General features: G+C 44.4%; 4 protein-coding genes across 6 annotated transcripts; 3 read left to right on the top strand and 1 right to left on the bottom strand.

The window, feature by feature from the left end:
* Positions 1–1,087: 1,087 nt before the first annotated feature.
* On the top strand, positions 1,088–4,640 carry LOC135679149 (formin-like protein 11). Of its 2 annotated transcripts, XM_065192585.1 has the most exons (5): positions 1,088–2,036; positions 2,133–3,109; positions 3,193–3,383; positions 3,477–3,712; positions 3,783–4,640. In XM_065192585.1, exons 1-5 carry the CDS (start codon positions 1,407–1,409, stop codon positions 4,506–4,508), a joined length of 2,760 nt encoding a protein of 919 aa, XP_065048657.1. In that variant the 5' UTR covers positions 1,088–1,406; the 3' UTR covers positions 4,509–4,640. The 2 variants fall into 2 exon arrangements, with proteins under 2 accessions (XP_065048657.1, XP_065048656.1); XM_065192584.1 differs by having other exon boundaries at positions 1,089–3,109; positions 3,783–4,639.
* A 1,245-nt stretch (positions 4,641–5,885) lies between these two features.
* LOC103992193 (protein PLANT CADMIUM RESISTANCE 2) lies at positions 5,886–7,024 on the top strand. Its single transcript, XM_009411803.3, has 4 exons — positions 5,886–6,244; positions 6,323–6,394; positions 6,478–6,693; positions 6,788–7,024. The coding sequence occupies exons 1-4, from the start codon at positions 6,058–6,060 to the stop codon at positions 6,859–6,861; spliced, it is 549 nt and encodes a 182-aa protein (XP_009410078.2). The 5' UTR covers positions 5,886–6,057; the 3' UTR covers positions 6,862–7,024.
* A 601-nt stretch (positions 7,025–7,625) lies between these two features.
* Positions 7,626–12,448, top strand: LOC135679147 (protein CURVATURE THYLAKOID 1A, chloroplastic-like). 2 transcript variants are annotated; one of them, XM_065192582.1, is made up of 7 exons: positions 7,626–7,932; positions 8,223–8,326; positions 8,403–8,510; positions 8,733–8,804; positions 9,330–9,390; positions 10,005–10,279; positions 12,287–12,448. In XM_065192582.1, the coding sequence occupies exons 1-6, from the start codon at positions 7,782–7,784 to the stop codon at positions 10,250–10,252; spliced, it is 744 nt and encodes a 247-aa protein (XP_065048654.1). In that variant the 5' UTR covers positions 7,626–7,781; the 3' UTR covers positions 10,253–10,279; positions 12,287–12,448. The 2 variants fall into 2 exon arrangements, with proteins under 2 accessions (XP_065048654.1, XP_065048653.1); XM_065192581.1 differs by lacking the exon at positions 12,287–12,448 and having other exon boundaries at positions 10,005–10,410.
* A 5,698-nt stretch (positions 12,449–18,146) lies between these two features.
* On the bottom strand, positions 18,147–19,793 carry LOC135679146 (zinc finger protein CONSTANS-LIKE 16-like). Its single transcript, XM_065192580.1, has 2 exons — positions 18,650–19,793; positions 18,147–18,556 (listed from the first exon to the last, which is right to left on the bottom strand). Exons 1-2 carry the CDS (start codon positions 19,685–19,687, stop codon positions 18,323–18,325), a joined length of 1,272 nt encoding a protein of 423 aa, XP_065048652.1. The 5' UTR covers positions 19,688–19,793; the 3' UTR covers positions 18,147–18,322.
* Between the last annotated feature and the right edge of the window lie 952 nt (positions 19,794–20,745).

Raw genomic sequence — 20,745 nt, 5'->3', positions numbered from 1 at the left:
TAAATTTATATTATATTATATTATATATATATATATATATATATATATATATATATATATATATATATATATATATATATATATATATATATATATATATATATATATGTGTGTGTGTGTGTGTGTGTTCTGCTGCGCAATCATCGTACATGAATGAACATTTTGGGAGTAAAGGAACCAAATAATGGCTTTACCATATTGCAGCTGCTCTTCAGGTAAGCTAAGAACAGGTGAAGGAGGAGAACCAGCCAACCCGCACTCCCCTTGTTTAGACTAGAATTCAATTGTGCTTAGCATGGCTCAGAATAGATGAGTCAATGCGAGACATCAGAGAAGGAACCATTTCTACTTTAGATTTATGGTTTTCCGGACATGGAATGAATTCTCTAGCCAAGAATTGCATGTCCTCTGAGCAATTTCACAGAGGCAATTCAAGGAATGTGCAGGCATAAGTTGGGCTAACGAAGAAACAATATTTCTCCGAGGGACAGACTTAGGTTTGGACGAATGTAAATGAGAAAAGCTGGTCATCTTGTGACAAGACATTAACTATGTAGCTGATGTTAGTAGGTGAGATCAGTAGTGCCTTCAACTAATGAACGTAGGCCAATACTTAATTTTAAGAGCCCCATCAATCACGGAAGTGTACGACCAAAAGATGTGGCAATGCAAATTGCGTTAGTCAAAAGACCAATGCCTCCTAATCTTTTACTACTACTACGTGGTATTTGACTCTCTCCATGCACTAAAAGGAGTGGGCGTCGAAGGAAACATTTGAAGTCTCCCAACTCTATTTATTACTCTTGAGAAGCAAGCAAAAGTTCCAACCAAAAATGGTGGTCCACTGATGCACCTCCCCCATACACAACATTCCATGAGTTCCTCCTGGTCCCGAGAGGCGTAGCTCATTGCTAAAACCCATTTGGCTCAAATCCCATGCTATCATTCAGAAAAGTTCAGGTTGCAGAGAGAGGATTGCTGGTTATGCGAGTATGATGGGACAATAGATCAGAAGATCCAAACGCAAAAAGGGTGGCCGCAGAGGACAGGGTAAATACTTGGATCCAAAGGCAGTGATATCCCACCTAACGCAGCAGCAGAGGGAGACAAAAAGGACCCGAGGGAAGGGAGGGGAGGAGGAGGAGGAGGAGGAGAAGGAAGGGTATGGTAAAGGATAGCTCATGAGGCAAAATAAGCAAAGGGCCATTACTGCAGACAACTGCCGTGCTCAGGGATTCCTTGGAGTAGCATTAAAGCCTTTTGCAATGGATCCACCTCGCCACCCAACTTCAATGATCGAGAAACAAGGCTTCTCGTCTCCTTTATGAGCTTTTGCTAACTCCTCCCACCCCCCCTCCCCCTTCTGCTGTTCTTCCCTGCCGTGGTGAAAAGTTGAGCCAAAGAACATGGTCTCAGCTTCCAGGTTCCTTCGCATGCTCTTTTTGGTCGCTGTCTCCACCTTCCTCTTCTTGAACTCCCGGTTCATGGACGCATCTTGGGCTCTGCATGAGAGCAGGACCATTCTGCAGTTTGAGAGCGAAGGGAGGGAGGTCCGAGTCGAAGCGATGTCAGGAGAAGACAATGCCGGTGGAGATTTGGGGACTCGGCTGATCACAAGGGTCAGGTTTCTCCTCGGAATGAAGATCCCCAAGCACAGAAGAGCAGGGCACGCCAGAGCTGCCTACTCCCCAGCTCCTGCCCCTGCCATTGGAGCCGAAACCCCTGCTCCTGTTCCCCTGTTCAAAACCCACGTCCTTCCTGCCTCGCCATTGCACCGTCGGCCTCACATTGCACCAGTTCAGATCCTGGAGTACGGGAGTGGAAGCGAAGCCAAAGAAAGGCACCGGAGAAGGATACTCATCGTCGTTGTTGTGGCATGTGCCGGCGCAACACTGGTCGTTCTTGGTGTTGCGGTCACTCTAGCCTGCAAGAGGGCCCAGAGACGGACATCCAAGAAGAGGCCGGAAAGGCTGATGCTACTCCCTAGCAGAATACCGAAGCTTCAAGCGTCCGCAGCTGCTGCTCCCTCCAACAAGGTGAGCTTCGATCCCTGCTCGGACCAGTTCTATCTGAATTCTTTAACCAAGTACCTGGAGAGTGATTTGAGTCTCCATCAAACACCTCAACTCAAGAGCGTGGCCTCGGTTGAAAGCATGACTAATTTAGAACACATGAAGAGTTGTGAGTCGGACAATGTCAGTTGTTTGGACGAGGAAAATCTTCCGGCGGAGACCGCGTGTCGTTCCGGCAACGGTGACGATGACGATGACGACGACTCCGACTCCTTCCATTCAGTAAGTTCTCATCCTTTGAATCAATCAGTGAGTTCGTCAGAGGAAAACTTCAGTCGCCGTTCAGAGATTTGTTCTCCAATCAGTTCCTACAGATCTACCTCATCGAGCCACAACAATGTATCATCTTCATATGGCACTACCTCAGCAATCCCTGCAAGAAATTTTGTGATTCCTCAGAAGGTAACAGCTCCCACGGACTCCTTCCTCTGTTCTTCTTCAAGAAGATTTGGAGGAAGCGATTCTCGACCTCGAGCTGCGCCTCGCATTGAGGATAGAAGTTCTCTTAGCCGCAGTGAACCTTCAACACTTGGCTTCGTCCACAGCATTGAATCTCATGATCTCGAAAGCACTGAACTCTGTTCAAAGCTAGAAATGGCGTCGGTTGAGTCGTCGCCTTCCGATGAATTGAAAAGCTCACCTGCTCCCTCGAAGGCAGACTTGCTTTCTACAGCAGAATCTGCAGCAAAAGAACCCATGACATGCCCACATCAGAGCAAATCAGTTTCCCCTGATGGTAATGGTAATGGTAAAGCGGGGTTCTCCCCTCCGATGCCATTGGTTAGTAATGGACGCATTCCAAAGCCACCAGGCCCGCCACCACTACCTCCACCACCACCCATCAGGCCACCACCATTTCCAAAAGGGTGCAGTTCTGGCCATGCCCCTCCTCCACCACCGTGCCCGGCTCAGCTAAGCACGCCGGTCGGCAAAGATGGTACTCCACTGCCCAAGTTGAAACCCCTGCACTGGGACAAAGTGAGAGCCGCCCCCGACCGTTCCATGGTATGGGACAAGATAAGATCAAGCTCATTCGAGTAAGCGACATATCCTCATCTTCTTCCGTTCCTTGGTCGGACGAGATCGGTGCTTACTCAACCTTTTATTTGAATCCTTACAGGTTCGATGAGAAGATGATCGAATCACTTTTCGGGTACAATTTGCGAAGTTCATCCAGGACGGAAGAGGGAAAGAGCAAGACGCCATCTCCCGGCAAGCATGTCATGGAGCACAAGAGACTGCAGAACATCACCATACTGATGAAGGCCTTAAATGCGAATGCCGAGCAAGTTCGCAATGCTCTGATGCTAGGTAGATCCAGAAACGAATACTCCGTAGTCGCATTCGCTCATCCTTTGGCATGATTCTTTTAATTTCAAGACACTGTTGGTTGGGTTTCGTCAGGTGAAGGATTGACCGTGCAACAACTGGAGGCACTGGTGAAGATGGCGCCAACGAAGGAAGAAGAAGAAAAGCTTTCCAACGTCGAAGGCAAGGGCGACGAACTAGATCCAGCGGAGAAGTTCCTCAAGGCGGTACTCCAAGTATCCTTTGCGTTCCAGAGGAGTGAAGTCATGTTGTACAGGGAAACATTCGAAGACGAAGTTGCACATCTAAGAAATTCTTTTGCTATGATCGAGGTGAAGACTCGAATTCAGATTATTATTGATCAGTGACTTGGGGTGCTAATCGATCTTAATTTGCTTCCAGGAAGCTTGCAAGGAACTCAGATCCAGCAGGCTTTTCTTCAGACTGCTGGAAGCCGTGCTCAAAACTGGAAACCGGATGAACGTTGGAACCATCAGAGGAGGTGCAAGAGCCTTCAAGCTCGATGCTCTCTTAAAACTGGCTGATGTGAAAGGAACTGATGGAAAGACTACCTTACTGCATTTTGTCGTTCAAGAGATAGTTCGACTGGAAGGTGTAAACGCAATGGAGACCGAAACAGAGAAGCACAAGTCGAAGACGGCGGAGGAAAAAGAAGAGGATCACAGGGCAACAGGTCTGAAACTTGTCTCGGGATTGATCACCGAGCTCGGCAACGTCAAGAAGACTGCAAGCATGGACTTGGATGTCCTGATCAGCTCCGTCTCAAATCTCTCGAGTGGACTGTCTCAGTCGAAACAGTTAGTAGAACAAGACATGACGGTTGACGACAAGAGCAAGAGATTCGTGCATCGCATGAGATCCTTCCTGAATGAAGCCGAAAAGATAGTGAAAGAGCTGAAAGATGACGAAAACCAAGTGTTGCTTCAGGTCAGGAACATCGCGGAGTACTATCATGGAGATGTAAGCAAGGATGAAGCGAACCCACTTCGGATCTTCGTGATCGTGGGGGACTTCCTGTGCATGTTGGATCGAGTATGTAAAGAGGTGGGCAACTCGAAGACTCATCAGGGTCCGATTTCGTTGTTGCTTTTGGATAGACGCGGATAAGTTTCTTCCTCCTCATTCCCTTATATGATATTTCTTCCAATTGTAGAGCCATCACTTAATTTTTCTTTCTCTTTTGTGTGAAGAAGCCATGATGAGAAGATAACCCTCGGCATGATATTGCTTTGGAACGTGTTGATAAAAATATGTTACATTGGTTATGCGAATTAATTTGTGAATTGTATTACCTCAAACAATCCAAGAACATAAATGAATTGATCCAATATTTCTTTTATAAGACTTAATACTATCAATTTATTATTTTTGAATAGACTCACTGTATTTTTAGTACTTCCAAACTTAAATAAAACTTATTTATATATAAAAATAAGATTTATCTTTATTGATCTAGAAACAAAAATAACCAAATATGAATATTTTTATATTAATTTTAATATTTTTAATAAACTTATATTATTTTTGAACGGTTCGACACCACCATTCTCGTAGCAATCAACCTATTAGCTAGTTTGACTAGTAGTCTCTTAGGAATGCAGACAATTCTACGGAGAACACGGCTGACGAAGTCTCATCATTGGAGTGGAGTGGCCACAGTCCAATTTGGCAGGCTTCGATCGTTGCCTTTGGCTTTCCAAGAGTTGCATATGGCCGCAAGAACACTGTTCTTTTGTCTCGTTGGTTTCCCCCGTAGGAAAAAGCTATGCTTCATTGTTCTTGAATCCTCCCGGCTACCGTACTGTATCAGATGTTGTCGTGGTTTGTCAGTGTATATTAGTATGGTTTTCCTCAGCAATCCTTACGATAATAGTTTTTATATCAGGATCGCTTTTATTTTCATTTAGAAAGCTAACAAATAGACTGTAGATTGAGCATTAAAGAAAAGAGGAGGTGTTTTTGTTTTTGAAGAATTCAAGTTTCTGCAGAAGAAAGGCTTTGGAAGCTGCATATGACTTGAGTGCTATTCTGACTAAACTGAGACGTTCTTAGGCACGATCGGTCTCTCAGACGAGTCTACTGTTGTATCTTTCTACGAGCGAGGCAATCATTTTCTCGTAATTATTTGCTGATAATGAAATGTCAATCCTCTCTAACACGCCTATTTGACTTTTCCTTCTTTCGTTTGTACTGCGAAAATGTCTTTTCTAATCAAACCGTGTGCCAAAGTGAAAGAATAATTAAGATTAGGGCCTTCCACATGCTTTGTGGATATATTAAAGCCAACTTCGAATAAGTATGATGGTGAGTTCACTTTTCTTTTAATCAAATTTAGGATGAATTCAAGTAGAAAAGTAGATATTTAAATCGGGCTTAATTACTTAATTGCCTAGAATTTGATGGAACTTGTAGATATATTATATCATAGGATGATTATATATATAAAGATGAGATGTCTGTCACAACGAAGACCCAGCGAAGCATTTGGTCAAGGAGGTGTGACATTGGCAATGATGACTCCATTGCTCGCATTCGCCTATGACCCAGTGGATGATATAAAATCAAGATCAGCTAATTCCTAGAGCGATCTTCCCCTAGATAACCCACAAGTGGCTCTTCTTCCAGCTGTAGATCAACCAAGTCCAGTTCTTCCACGATGTATCCATCCAAACCAGATCCCTACTACCCTCCGCCGCCGCAGTCGAAGGGCCCCTACTACCCTACGGCGCCACCGACCACGGGCGTTCCGGTGCCCCTAGCTCCCGGCGTTTTCCATATCCAAGCTCCGGTGACCGGTCCATGGTCGACCGGCCTCTGCGACTGCTGCGACGACGTCGGCAACTGTAATCAATCCCTCCGGTCTCTTCATCCCAACTGTTGTTACTCATCTTGGTTCTTCCTTGTAACGCATGTTATTGCAGGCTTCATCACTTGCTTCTGCCCTTGTATTACCTTTGGCCAAATCGCGGAGATCATCGACAAAGGATCCACCTGTGAGTTTTTTCTTTATATATATATGTAATCGTGGAATCTGTTCTTCTTCGTTGTCTGAACCCATGGATTGATATCCGAGAAGCGTGTGGGGTGAGTGGGGCACTGTACGCGCTTCTAGCGTTCGTGACGTTCTGCCCGTGCTTTTACTCGTGCTTCTACCGCTCCAAGCTGAGGAGGCAGTACGGGCTGAAGGAGGAGCCCTGCGCCGACTGCCTCGTCCACTGCTGCTGCTGCGAGTCCTGCTCTCTCTGCCAGATGTACCGAGAGCTCAAGCGTCGTGGCTTCGACATGAGCATAGGTTCCAGAGCCACACCCTCTCTCTCTCTCTCTCTCTCTCTTCGTGAGTTCTTCTCTGAGTTCTGCATGATCTGACTTCCTTTTCTTTTGTGCAGGTTGGCATGCAAACATGGAGAGACAGGGAGAAACGGCAACCTTGCCGCCGCCGGTCCAAAGCATGAGCGGGTGATACACGCACACACCCTGGAAAGTACATGCTATTATAATTAAGTGACTGCAGTTGTTGAATTACGGAACAAATTACGGTTGTACTACCCGTTTCTTCCTGTATGAAAAGTAAATAATGTATGTCTCGTGGATGCTTAATTTCATATGGATTATGGTTTCATGAAGCATTTGATGGTTCAAGATGTCAGCCCACAGTTGTTCATTTGCAGTCTACACACGGTTTTTTACTTTCTAATGTTTGGAAGGTGGACTTTGACTCAAGTGGGACAACAGTGGATGTACACGCATCTTGCAGATGATATTTCTTAGCCTCGTTTCAAACATTAATGTCATGTTTGGGCCCCATCTCGGCGAAACCAGGCTGCACTCAATTATTACTCCGCGTCATCTCCTCAAGATGATATCGATGTTAGATTTCGTCAACAACAACAAAATTATAAATCTTAAATAATTAAATTAAGAAATACGTGATATTAATTGCTTAATAATTTAATAAAAAAATATATTTATATTTTCAAATAGGTATGATTAAGGGATTTATCAAGTAATTTATCAAAGTAAAGGATTTTTTAGAGTTATTTATAAAGTAATTTATCAAATTCAATTAATTCAAAGTTACTTAAACTAAGAAAATAATTGAGCCAGAAATATTAATTACCCAAGTGCACTTAATAATTGAGCCAGAAATATTGGGGGAGTGTCAGTATCGCAGTTTTCTACCACCATGCGTTAATGACAGGAAAGCAACCAATCAGAAGGAGCCTATCTGCCACCTGTCCATTGGTTAGTGCTCAGAGTTGGGTGTCGACACCTCACGGGGAGGAAAGTGAAGTAGCCAAAAGAAAGAAGAAATTGCCCAAGTCAGGAGCGGCAGCGAAGCAAGAACGGCAGCTGCCGTCGGTCCTCTCGCAGCAGACCTCCATGGCGGCGACGGCGTTTGCGGCGTCCTCAACGGCTGCCGCGGTGCTGGGCGGAGCTCGCCTCCCTGTACCCGGCTCCGCGGTCCTCATCCCGCCGCGACCTCGCCGTTCCTCGTCCCTGCCTCTCCCCCTTTCCTCCTCCCACTCCCATGGTATCCTTACGCTTATCATGCCTCTTATACAACTTCAGCTTCAATCTCTTATATTTCTAGTTGGGAACTTCCATGAATCACTTATACGGTACAATTTGCACAGAGAAGATTAGATTTTGAGGAAGTTTCATGATTCTCTTCCTCTTTTGATTGAATGTGAATCCTAGAAGATACCAAAGGGTTTCCTTAGTTGAGTTTTATGAATCAAAATGGGAAAACAAGTGTGTCTTTAGCATTAAGGACAGGTTATCAAGTGACATCGCACGACCGATTCAGGATCTTATTTGCAGATGTTTGCAGGTTTTCTTCGCTCCGGGTAAGAGCATCTTCATCATCAGAAGAGTCATCTGGCTCTGTTCAAACTGATGAGCTCCTGGCAGATTTGAAGGACAAAGTAAGCCTGCCCAATTCATGCACATTAGCATTCTTTACCTGTCTTGGAATCTGATCCAACTGAGCTGTGATGGCAGTGGGACTCGATTGAGAACAAATCCACGGTCTTCTTGTACGGCGGAGGTGCAATTGTTGCAGTGTGGCTATCTTCCATAATCGTCGGTGCTGTCAACTCAGTTCCTCTGGTATTAAGATGACTTATTGACTCTGATTACAGATTCGTATGTTCTTATGAACCAACTATCAATCCTTGTGATAGCATCGAATGCTGCCACATTGGATATATTTTGAGAAGTCAAGGCAGAAATGCAATCAGCATTTATGATGCCAAACTTGTGATATCTTTGACAGTTGACACACAAAAATGTAGTTGCTTTGTCCTCAAAGCTTCTTACTTGTGATTTCAGCTTCCAAAGATCATGGAATTAGTGGGGCTTGGATACACTGGATGGTTCGTATATCGTTATTTACTTTTCAAGGTAAAGTTTAAGATACAGATGTTCTAATGAATGTTACTGTTTGATTCAAAGCAATTGATCACTTCTAACCCATTTGTCATTTTAGATTTTACTTATTTGATGAACACCAATGCTATTTATGATCATTACTACCATTGAGTTTAATTGTAAGTTATCCAAGGACTTAGAAGAGATTCTTACCAAAGAATATATCTCATCTAAATCATCTGTAAATAGGTTGTATTGCATTTATAGCTGCTAAAGTATGTAAATATAAGAATTCTAAAGTATCTAAAATTTCATGCATGTCTAATATTCTTTTGCTTGGTATGGAAAGCCAGAGTAGTTTAGGATAATTGCTTACATGATCTCAAGTCTAAAATGTTAAACAGTGTACATATTGTTTGGTTCGTTTTGACAAAATGCGATGCCAATTGTCATAAAAATTGGTACATCTAATTGTCATAAAAATGTAATGCTTAGTCTTGCCCTACTTGTTCTTTGTCATCATCTTCTCTTTCCTGACAGATCACTTGTTATTTACAGGAAAGCAGAAAAGAATTAGCCAGTGATATTGAATCTTTGAAGAAGAAGATTGTCGGAACAGGTGAACAACTGTAGTTAGCCGGCAATCTCTTGAGGATTCTCTTGATGACCTCTCTAAGATGCATTGATAGCATATCAAACAGCCCCTTATGCTATTCCTGAGAATTTTCCTCCTTGTAATGCCGATAAAAAAGTTATTAATTATTATTTATAGTTACTGATCAACCAAAATAAAAAAAACTTTTAATCCTTTACATCAAAATAGATTCCTTTATATCAAAATAAAATCTTAGTAATCGATAATCGTTCGTGAATCAAAGGGTTTATCTTTATCTATTTTAAATTGAGTCGAATTTATATATATATTTATATATATATATATATATATATATATATATATATATATATATATATATATATATATATATATATATATATATATAGTAAATCAGTGGTATTTAATATAAATTCATTTATTTATTTTGCCATCCACGGCCCTGTTTCTCTTTTTCCAATCTTCTCAACGCGGATCGCCCATGAACGATATAGCCGCAGCTGCAACCCCGCCGCCGATGCCTCCGTCCACCAAAACTTTATCGTCCCTCCCTCCGACCTTTTCTTCGTTCTCGACTCCTCTTCTCATCTGATCTCTGATATGGTTGGATTTCCTTCCAGCTCAGCTCCGGGTGGTGATCAAGGGGCGTTCTTTGGAGATTGGACGGTCCAGACCACCCGGGAGCTCGGTCCGCAACCGAGGGGACGGCTCCGTCGAGGCCCTCTTCTCCGACGACCCCTCCGCGGTCGACCAGATGGTCGAGAGGCGCTGCAGGGTGGGCCCTTCCTCAGTCTCCGTCACCGCCCTTGCCTCCTTTCCTTCCGACGAGGATCTCGGTCAAGGGTTCCAACGCAAACCCACGGCTTAAATAGAATCATACAATTAGTTCGAATTGGTGAGGACTTTGATAATCTTGTTCGCTTCGGGTATTTTGGCCTATTGGTTTATCTCTATCCTTATTGCTGCATAGTCTAATTGTGATTCTGTTCCTTAGTCACGATAAAAAAATTTGATTTTTTTCTGATCTTTTATATGCTTTCATGTTTCCTATGTGCAACACCCATGTTCTGTTCTGTGTCCACACTACATACACTAATTAGCAATTCAGGAGCTGAGTTAGGGTTTACATTCAGCTGGGGAACAATGCGAAATCTACGTGATTCATTATACACATCTAGCAATGAAATTGATATAAACGGTACACTCTATACTGAATTAATAATATGCATATGTTTTAGAGATTCAAGTCAATATTGATGCTTAAAAAATATGCATATGGTGTGTAATAGGATTTTCTTCCTAATAGGGCTAAGCAAAAAAGGCCTTTTATTTATACTTTATACCTTCCCTCCCCTATTCTTTTGATCAGTTAGGAATCTATAATCATAGAAGTCAAAAAATGGAAAGTTTAATCCACATTGCAAAATGTTGCTCGCTCTATTCGGGCTAATAAAAAGATCTGCTTAACATATACTGCATCCATAATGGGGTTTTTAGAGGCTTTTCAAAGTTGCCTCTGAAAATAAGGTTGAATATATCATTTTTTATCCTAATCCAAGTAGATGTAAACTCCTTATCCAAGCAGGATTAGGGTAGGACTAGGACTCCTTCCCGAGACTTGATTTGCTTTTGATTTGGATCTTAACTTGGACTGAGAAAGATCCTCTAATCACCTGAATAAAAAATGTAAATTTAAAATGGTCCAACTACGATAGTTTGAGATCAGAATAGGTACAATAGAACTCTAGGATCGTGAGAACGAGTTTGACGGGATTACACTGTAACATATTTAAATACATTTTGAGGGTACCCGATGATGTTTATTATGTACATTAGAGAAACATAGGTATATAAAATATATAGTGCCAAGAAGAGTCTCCCTCGAGATGAATTATTTCTGTGTTTGTGGAGATACGCATATGGTGGCATGGTGTTAATTGAATATGTTAATCAAGATAATTATGCATTTTTCTCTTTTTCTATTTTAAAATCATGCAATTTTCTAAAATAGGAATTGCCAAAACTGCAAAATTTCCAAGAGCAATATCTTTTTCAAAGTAATGGAGGATAACACTGATCCCTGCCGGACCTTCTAGTAGATTCTAGGGATCTGTCTCACCATTCTGATTGCCTTCACTTCTCCATGTAGGAGGGAAATAGAAAACAGGTAGGAAGAATCTTTTGAACTTCCAAGACCACAAAAATATTTACAATATTTACACTAACCAAGAAACTGAAATTGGAACATCAAAACTTTCTATAAATTGTTTGTTATTTGTGTATCATAAGTGAATATTTTCTTAATTCTGCTTTTCTATTTGGTTAGCCATTGTGCTCGTTATTCTCTTTCTTTTTTTTCTTTCAGCATTTCATAAATTTGTTGCTGTGATGTGAATAGCATGACTATTGCATCTCACAAATATGGCAGTGCAATTATATTATTAACAAGAAAAATAATTCTAATAATTTGTGATACTTCAGATATATATAATCTATATTTATGTGTGTATGGATGTGTATATGTATGTGCAAGTGCACAGTTATATTTTCCCATTGATGTTGACAGTGGCACAATTAATACTTTTAAGAACATATCTGCTGCTGGCATCACTTACCGCAAACACATTCTTCTTGTCACCTACATGGTTGAGCTGTTGATGTCTTTGATTGCTAAGTGACTGTCCAAGTTGCATGATTTTTTTTCTTTTAAGTATTTTTCTCTTCTTTCTTTATTACTTTGCAACATTGTAATACTACATGAAATGTGATTTTGACAAGGCTTCTGCTACTTATAAACCTCCAGCATAGTTTTTTTTTTTTTTTTTTCTATTAACCGCTCATTTGGCAAAGTTCTTTTATGCACATCTGTCATATTTAGACATTTCATCCTTGTTTATTACAGCATATCAAGAATCTGGGTTACTCCTGCACTGTCTTTGATCAAGCGGAGTGAATAATGTTTTGTATGGTTTCTGTATGATGGAAAACTTCTCAGGCCATCGAATGCTATTTTGTGGTGGAAAGTAGACACTCATTAATGTGGAAGATAACACCTTTTTCTGTACACCATTGAAATGCTAGATAGAAAAGTGTGAAGCAAATTAAGAGCTATCATCGTGTGTTGTCATCTTCTGAACCGAAGAATCAACCTTTCTATGTACAATAGTGATCTTGGCAAAAAAATCATTATATGCCAACCAGAAGCTGCAACACATACGACACTTTTTAGATTACCTAAAGCCCTACTCATTGCTTCTTATAGTCACGAAAGTATGGGTTTTTGAGCTTACTCATCTTCCATGTTTTCACGGAGTTAGCTGGTTTTGCCTAAGTCGTGTGGCACCCTTGCATGTCTGTTCGTAAATATCAGTCTCCCCGAAACCTCTCATGTCCCTTAGAACCCACAAAAGATAGAACGGGTTAAAGAAAACGTCTCATTCGGGATCCACAAGCAAACATTTCCGAAAACACTTTATAGACAATGTAAATTACAAACAGACTTTACAAGCTCTGAACAGTTGCACAACAAAGGGTAAAATGGTCCATTACAGATCGAAAATCTCTCGCGCGTGTCCACATGACACAACATTTATTTACAAGCCTAAAGCGGCCACCAACCTAACTAAGATATGACTATTAAGCCTTCGATCGTCCCTCTATATGCTGTACAAAGCATGAACATACCAAAAGACACGGACATACATAAGCATTGCATCAAACATCCTGTTTAGAAGTTTGTCCGTGACATTCTCCCTCACTTATTCCTTTGACGTCCTCGTCGAAGCCTTTGTCGACACTACAACTTCTCGCCTTTGCTGAGTCTTCAATCTTCTGCTCCAACTGCAATGCGCCTCTTGGCTCCCAACTACTCTCTACTACTGTTTTTGAGTAGTCGAACCTTTGATATGTCATGCTGCTTCAACTCGCCAATGACTCTAACTCTAGTATGGGGTTGGCTGAGTTGTGTTGATCCATATTGGTTCCTGCGGATCCTCCAGATGAAGGAAAAGACCATCCTTACTGCGCTAGTCTCTCAAATGCCTCATGCTACTTGAACTGGGTGGATGCTTGTTGGAGCTTTAACGAGCATCGCCTCGTAAACTTATGAAGTTTTGGGTCATTCCTCCACAAAATTTGCTCATTGACTCTTCTTTCACTTAGTTGTCACATCAAAGTAGGTTCGCATCACTTCCGTTTTTGATTGGCATTTCGTTGGGAAATGAAGCGGACAATCTACTCTCAGTAACACTGCTCACCGTTGGTGAGGATTTGACAACTATTATCTTCCATTATCTTCAAAGGGTCTTTGAACATATGCAGAGCTCCTCTGTTGGATAGATAAGAGAATTGGGGTACTCGATTTCGCCCATCCTCTTAAGAGTTGAGAAGGCAAAGGTTACTTGACTTCGCCCGCCTCCTCGAGGTTGTACTCCATGCATCGAGTTAGTTACTAGCCTTCGCTTGCTCTTTGCTCACACTTCTGAAGCACTTGAAGTGTTTGTACTCCTTGCGTTGAGTTAGTTACTGTGATTCACCTTCTCAATACCATCGAACTTCTGGAATGCAGGAAGTTTTCACCCCAACTTGGAGTGATTCTCTCATAGGTTTGGTCGCCTCTGGGATTGTACTGTCTTCTCCATCAACCTTGCCACCTACTCCACTGAGTAGCAAAGGTACAACACCGCGTACTGTCTGCTTCGTTCCTTGGTCATGCACTCTTGCCTGACTCGAAGTCCTTTATTTTCGGCTATCTTGATAAGAAGCTTGTTGACACCGGTCTTACAAAGTTTCTTGGTCTTTGCCCTTCAGTCTTGTCTCGGTACTTGAAGATTGCCTCTGCATGCTCCGCCTCCTCGGCCCCTTTCACGACCAAGTGCTCTCCCTCCATGAGAGCAAGAGATCAATGACTTTCACGGAAGTCCCGCCTCTGCGGTACCATGGCGCTGCCATGCCCATGGCCCTACTATCTGTCGCCTCGCATCTGCATCCCTTTTCTTCATGATCAATAGATATGTCTTTGTGGCACTCCTCTGAGTTCACCTTCATTCCAACTGATGCTTGATTTTGGGTAGCTAAGTCCCTCTGGACTCGTCGTCGCTTCCTCGCCCCTTTCGACCCCCTGCTTCAACACCTCTGTGTTCTCCAAGCAGCTCTCTTTGGTCGATGGAAAAACAGACTACAACTCCCATGCATGGCCTCTGCCATCACGTTGTAGGGTTTGCACCGATTCTGTTCTCCTTAGCTTCCTTGGTAGCAACGTTCGCTTACTCGACCTTGTCCTCTGACATACCGGGCTCTCTTAAGCGAATATGAGTTCTAGAGTAGTCCAACTCTCCAGCTGCTTCGATTATACCTTTGTATGATCAAGTCCCTCCCATGGGACTCACTGGTACTTGCATACGAACTTTTCCCTTGGTGGAACCCAGCCCCTATATGCTGATGACCAAGGTTTTCATCCGATGTAAAATTCGATGCACGCACGGAAGACTCGCCTCTACGGTACCATGGCCTTCACTCCTTGAATCCATAGCCCTTCTTGTCGTCGTGTTGTTCACTGAAGTGGAGCTTCCAGTAGCTCCCGATCATACCTCCATATGATCTAGTCCCTCATGGGACTTGGTTGTGTATATCGCATTGTCACGAACTATTCCACCACGATCCGCTGCACCATGTCGCCTCCTGGTGACATCTCTATTGCATTCTGATCTTTGTGGGATGAACTCGAATTGTGAACCCTTCATGTGTGGCCTCTGCCAATACATCGTTGGGTCTCTTCCACATTCGATTTTGTTCGCTCCTTTGGCAATCGACCTTCATCCACCCACTCTTGGGTCACACTTAGATGAAGCACCGCTTTAGGACAGTCCGTCACCTAGTAACTTGATTTGCAACACTGTGGCATATTCTTCAAGAGTACCCGCCTCTGCGTCCTCTTGCCCCGTGTTAAGGCCTTCTGAACCCAACTTCACCTCCGCAAATTGAGTCACCTTAGTTCCTCCATCAAATGCTTTTCCGGGATAAGGTGCATGTGCCCAGAAGCTCCCTTCGTCTTTTATACCATGCAAGATGAGTCCGCTCCGTCAGAATGAAGGACCCATGGAACAACATGATCCTACTCTTGCCTCTGCAAGAGTTCGTGTCATTGACCTCTGTCTAAGGAAAGCACCGTGCCTCTGCTCCATGTTCCAACTTCTATGCTGGCTCCCTTCATGCGGCTTGGGTACTTCGCCAAGTTACACCCAAGTTGCTCCGCTCGTTTTTGCAGTGAGTTGATGGTGGCCCTCGCGCCCACCATTCCACGGGTTAGCCCTCCCTTGAGTCTGATCTCCATATCGACTCTAAGTGTGCATTCATTTGAGTTGCTTTGGGTTGCTCTCCCACTTGATCTCGTAATACATCCACCAATGCATTCTCTCGAGCGAGATCATGCAACGACTCCTCGTCGCTTGCTCAGTCCATTGAGCTTCGTGGAGTTGTTGTTTGTTGAGGTACTCCTCCTCAACATGTGAGGTCCATCCCACATGATTCTCCCTCTGGAGAGCCGAGACTTATCCCTCCTGGATAACTATCCCGTTGGAGCAACATCTCTCTTCGTTTCGGAGACCACCATCCCCTTGGACTACTCCGATTTGCTGAACAAACTGTGCATTGTTCTGCTTCCTGCAACTTGCTAGATTGCGACTCCACGTCAATATAGCTCTCGTTACACCACTCAAGGCCTAGCAACATGCTGAACTCGTTGCACCCTTCAGCCTCCTACGTACGTATCCTTCACATGCCGAAGAGAAAGTTTCAATGCTCCATGGCGTCGAGTTTCGGTCGCCTTGGGATGGCCGCGAACATTCCATCGTCCGCATACAAGTCTATGCATGAGTACCAAATTCTTTGAATTAGCAATTCCCCTCACCTCTGTGAGCTTTGCACAACTCTTTCAGTCGCTGAACAACTCATTCCACCTTGTATGGTCTCATCCTTTACCAAGCGTCTCGCTTGTCTTGAGCACCATCAAGTATAGTTGTCAACGTTGAGCCATAGCTCAAACTCAGCCATCCCAACCTTTGTGCACTCTGTATTCTTCCAAGCTTGCCTGTTCTCGTTGTGCCTCTTGCGCGAAGGGTTGGTCATTCCTCTGAATGCCAATGTCAAATGCCCGCTCCTTCGAGCGACTCCTTTTCCCTACATCTCCATGCATGTTTTCCCCCAAACGGTCGCGCATGTGCTGACTGCCCTTAACGCAGCCCCGCTAGGTCCCCCACGTTTGCATGCTAAGTGTTTCTATGAGTGCTTGTCCCGCTCTGATACCATCTGTCACGGACTTAGCTGGTTTTGCCTAAGTCGTGTGGCACCCTTGCGTGTCCGTCTGCAAAAGTCAGCCTCCCCGAAACCTCTCATGTTCCTTAGGACCCACAAAAGAGAGAACGGGTTAGAGAAAACGCCTCATTCGGGATCCACAAGCAAACATTTCCGAAAACACTTAATAGATAATGCAAATTACAAATAGACTTTACAAGCTCTGAACAGTTGCACAACAAAGGGTAAAATGATCCATTACAGACCGAAAATCTCTCGCGCATGTCCACATGATACAACCTTTATTTACGAGCCTAAAGCGATCACAAACTTAACTAAGATGAGACTATTAAGTTTTCGATCGTCCCTCTACATGTTGTACAAAATATGAACATACCAAAAGACACGAATATACATAAGTATTGCATCAAATATACTGTTTAGAAGTTTGTTCGTAACAGTGCAGCCGTAGCAAATATTTGAAACGGAGCATGTTTGATTATTCATCAGAGGGCGATGTCATTGACAACAAAGGATGAATGCAATCTGCAATGGCTCTCACTTGATCCCCCAACGGAGAAAGACTTCATTGGCTGGGTTTGTCAAAGAGACGGGGATGGTGACATCGAGAATACTGCTGGGGAAATTTATTTGGACGGAATTTTCTGTAGCCTATGCATTATCTGCTTGGACTTATCCCATGACACTGTATCTTATCGATGACTCTCATCAGCTGAAAGCATCAGCTATCTCTTCATGCTGGGGAGACTCACATCCAAGTCCTAACATATGGCCAACACTGCCGTGCAAGGTAATTGTGTTCTGAGGACAACTTAATCCATGAGAAAAACCAATGAACACCTTAAATCTCTCTTACCTTTTCTTGCTCTCAAACTTCTGACCTCTCCCTGTTCCTGATCCAGATATGTCTTCGCACTACAGTGGTTTGGATTCCCAGTTGTTTACTGGTTACCCTTGGCTGAATTGGAGGGATGATGCAATCAATAAAAAGATGACTATAAGGGAAAACAGAAATGATTCCCACTTATAATCTTGATGTTTTCCAGGATGTTGTCGAGTTCTTCTTGACCTGCATGGTCGGAGCACCAATCAAGATGGAACAGACAATTGAGACCTTTCCTTCTGGTGCTTTTGCCTGTAATCCTTTATACTTTGATAAATTGAAATGGTTTGTCGCCATTTAGAAGATCTGAAAATGATGTTTGATCACCCAGAGGCTCTGCTCGAACATGTACCTAGAAAATAGTTATCAAGGTTAAGTTGAGAGCAGAATATTCTTGTTCTTCACAATCGAGGGGCTAGCTAGAACACATTATATATATTCTATCATAAACACAGTATATTAGCAATATATCCTGGGAATGGTTTTCTCAACTCCTGTTCTTCCTCTTTTTTTTTTTTTCTTTTTTCTTTTGAAACTATCTCATCTTTCAAATCTGAGTCCTTCCACATCAAGAAAAAGTGGATTTATTATATATCCCATCATAAAAACAATGGGCACTAAAAAACTGTCTCTTGCAGCAGAAGTGCCCAAAGACAATGATAGGGTAAAAAGAGCAGAAGTCGGTTATTGACTAAGCCGAGCACTTAGAAATTAGAAGAACTAGATTTGCTTGTAGAGGCTCTGTCAGTGAGCGAACGCTGGTCCCGGAGCTCGCTTCACGAACCGGCCCTTCATCCTCGGCCGCTTCTCGGCGTTCAGTTTCCGCACTTCGTACCGTATCTTCTTCGCGAACAGCCTCGTCCGCCGCTTCTCCCGGTACCTCGTCACCCTCGCCTGCCTCCCCACATCCGCATACCCCCCTCCGGTGTCGCTGCCAAGCCCGACTCCCAGTGAGTCCGCTCCTTCCACCCACATGCCCTTAAGTCCGCCAAAAACCACAGTTTTCATTTCATCGAACGCCAGAGAAACAATGCTTAAACATATTTTGGGTGATGGGAGTACTGAGCTTACCGTACAGTCATGCCAACAACTGTCTAGATTAATCTGAGGCCGCTCGCCGTCAGTCCACGGTGAAGAGCCATGGCTCGACCATGCGATTATGACCGCCTCGTAGTCGAGACTCAGTCTGGCTTTCTGTGTTACTTGTTGCTGTTCCGTGGCCACCATTATCTTCTCTTCTTCGAATTCCTCTTCTTCAGCTGTCGATGACCCTGTCCAGTTGAAGTCCAGCTCCAGCGTCTCCCTCGACATGTCGATGTCCAGCTCGACTGGGCACCCTACCGTGTCGTCCGGCTGCTCCGTCTTCAAGCGCCCTGCATCGCCCAAGCAATAGTTGACGCCGTCCTCTATAGAGTTTACGAGCCCGAGCTTCTCCATGGAGAAGGAGCCGTCGCTGACATCGAGACCGCCGCCAAGGAGGCTCTCCATGTTGGCTGCGAACTCCGCAATCTCCATATCTGACGGAAGGAAGGCGGTCAGCCTATTGGCGGTATTAATGGTTGGGGTGGACGCAGGGGTGCACTCTTGTAAATCCATCGTCGGCTTAGCTTCATTGCCGGAAGGAGCGTTTGAGTCGTCCAGAGGGGGAGGGGAGCGGAATTCCGCGAATGCCGGGTCGAACACCGGGACACAGTAGATAAGCTGCTGCTCCTCGTCCTCGGTCTCATCCAAGGATGTCTCGACGAGCTCCGGCACCGCAGTCGGATGCGCCGTCCTCGCTTCAGAGGCCGTTTTCGCATGCTGGTGCGGCCGGGGCGTCCGCGCCTTTCGCTTGAACCCCCGGAGCCAAGAGGGAGCCGAATCGTCCGAATCCACATCGGGCGCACCGGACGACGTCGCAGTTTTGAGGCGAATGCGATTATGGCGACGAGCGAGGGGGTTGGCGGAGTGGACGGAGGAGTCGCAGTTCTGGCAGAGGAAAGCGTCATCGGCCGCGCAGTACCACCGAGCGCGGCGACGTCCGCAGCCGTCGCAGGCACGTGCCGTCTTCCCGGCCACGGCGCTCGACGCCGCTACCGCGGCCGTTCGCTGCTTCTCGTATAGGCTCATTACTAGCTACAATGGTAGATTGGAGGAGATCCACAAGAACACTGTACTTGCAGCACAGAAATATCGCACGAGCGTGGCTTATATCTTCCGGAGCTGGATAAGACTAGAAGAGAAGCGAACGTTATAAAAAGGAGGAAGTCCGGGTGGGCCACCGGAGGTGCACTTTTGAGACGGTGGTGCGCTTTTCCTCACGGCCGCGGGCCTTATCCGCAACGCCATTGGCCGAGGCGAGGAAGGGCATCCGCTTCCCGGCACTCCCATTGGCCGCGGTCGAGATTTCCCTGCGGGGTCCACGAGGGGGAGCTCTCGCCCTCGCCATCGGCCCGGGACCGCAGCAATAATTCCTCGTTTGGAAGAAGGAAACCCGGCGGCGGTCCCCCGGACAAGTCGCTCAGTGTCAACGTCTCTCATGGATTGCAATCTTAAAGGTTCGATCTTTATTTCGCCATGGTGGCGACGACGACGGGCGTTTTGTTCAACGCGGAATTGCTGATTACTTCTGGATCTCTGTGTCTGCCAGAACCAATCTTATCCTCGAGGAACTGGCGAGTGCTCGAAGAAGCAAATCTGTTCCAGATTTGCTAATACAGCGATCTTTGACAGAGCTCTATCTGTATCTTAACATGTATAATAAACTGCAAGGAGCATTAAAATCCAAAGATGGTTGAACAGACAGAGCTTTCAGAGGCAAAGAAGGATGAGCGACTGCAGAGTACGCTCAAGACTTGTATGGGGACTTCTAGTGGGCCTCTACTGTACCTTTGTACTTATGCGGAACACCTCCCTGTCAGAAGTGAGAATAGAGCAAGGTATTTGGAGAGCCACGATAGCTCACTGACCCACAGAATGGGCTCCTTTGTACAGATGTGACTGTTTACCTGAGGGAAAACGGGAAACAGTGATCCACTGTTGTTCATGTGTGTGAAGTAGTGGATGAACATTTTGCTGCACAAGTGCAACATGCCATCAGCTCGATTAGCTTACTTAAACTGTTTGGTGTCTGGTAATGACATCTGCTATTTGTTTATCTGCAGAGATAAAGCACAGGTTAAACAGAT

Source organism: Musa acuminata, chromosome BXJ1-7 (assembly GCF_036884655.1).
Source record: "Musa acuminata AAA Group cultivar baxijiao chromosome BXJ1-7, Cavendish_Baxijiao_AAA, whole genome shotgun sequence".
Lineage (NCBI taxonomy): Eukaryota > Viridiplantae > Streptophyta > Magnoliopsida > Zingiberales > Musaceae > Musa > Musa acuminata.
The sequence above is the reverse complement of the archived record's forward strand: the minus strand, read 5'-3'. Positions and strand labels throughout refer to the sequence as shown.

Excerpts from the sequence above, each read along its gene's own strand:
- LOC135679149 (XM_065192584.1), top strand. The coding sequence starts at position 1,407 with ATGGTCTCAGCTTCCAGGTTCCTTCGCATGCTCTTTTTGGTCGCTGTC. Across the intron at positions 3,110-3,192 it reads ATAAGATCAAGCTCATTCGA|GTTCGATGAGAAGATGATCG; the intron begins GTAAGCGACATA and ends GAATCCTTACAG. Across the intron at positions 3,713-3,782 it reads ATTCTTTTGCTATGATCGAG|GAAGCTTGCAAGGAACTCAG; the intron begins GTGAAGACTCGA and ends ATTTGCTTCCAG.
- LOC103992193 (XM_009411803.3), top strand. The coding sequence starts at position 6,058 with ATGTATCCATCCAAACCAGATCCCTACTACCCTCCGCCGCCGCAGTCG. Across the intron at positions 6,395-6,477 it reads CATCGACAAAGGATCCACCT|CGTGTGGGGTGAGTGGGGCA; the intron begins GTGAGTTTTTTC and ends ATATCCGAGAAG. Across the intron at positions 6,694-6,787 it reads TGGCTTCGACATGAGCATAG|GTTGGCATGCAAACATGGAG; the intron begins GTTCCAGAGCCA and ends TCTTTTGTGCAG.
- LOC135679147 (XM_065192582.1), top strand. The coding sequence starts at position 7,782 with ATGGCGGCGACGGCGTTTGCGGCGTCCTCAACGGCTGCCGCGGTGCTG. Across the intron at positions 8,327-8,402 it reads TGGCAGATTTGAAGGACAAA|TGGGACTCGATTGAGAACAA; the intron begins GTAAGCCTGCCC and ends CTGTGATGGCAG. Across the intron at positions 8,805-9,329 it reads ATCGTTATTTACTTTTCAAG|GAAAGCAGAAAAGAATTAGC; the intron begins GTAAAGTTTAAG and ends TGTTATTTACAG.
- LOC135679146 (XM_065192580.1), bottom strand. The coding sequence starts at position 19,687 with ATGAGCCTATACGAGAAGCAGCGAACGGCCGCGGTAGCGGCGTCGAGC. Across the intron at positions 18,557-18,649 it reads GTTGTTGGCATGACTGTACG|GGCATGTGGGTGGAAGGAGC; the intron begins GTAAGCTCAGTA and ends GGCGGACTTAAG.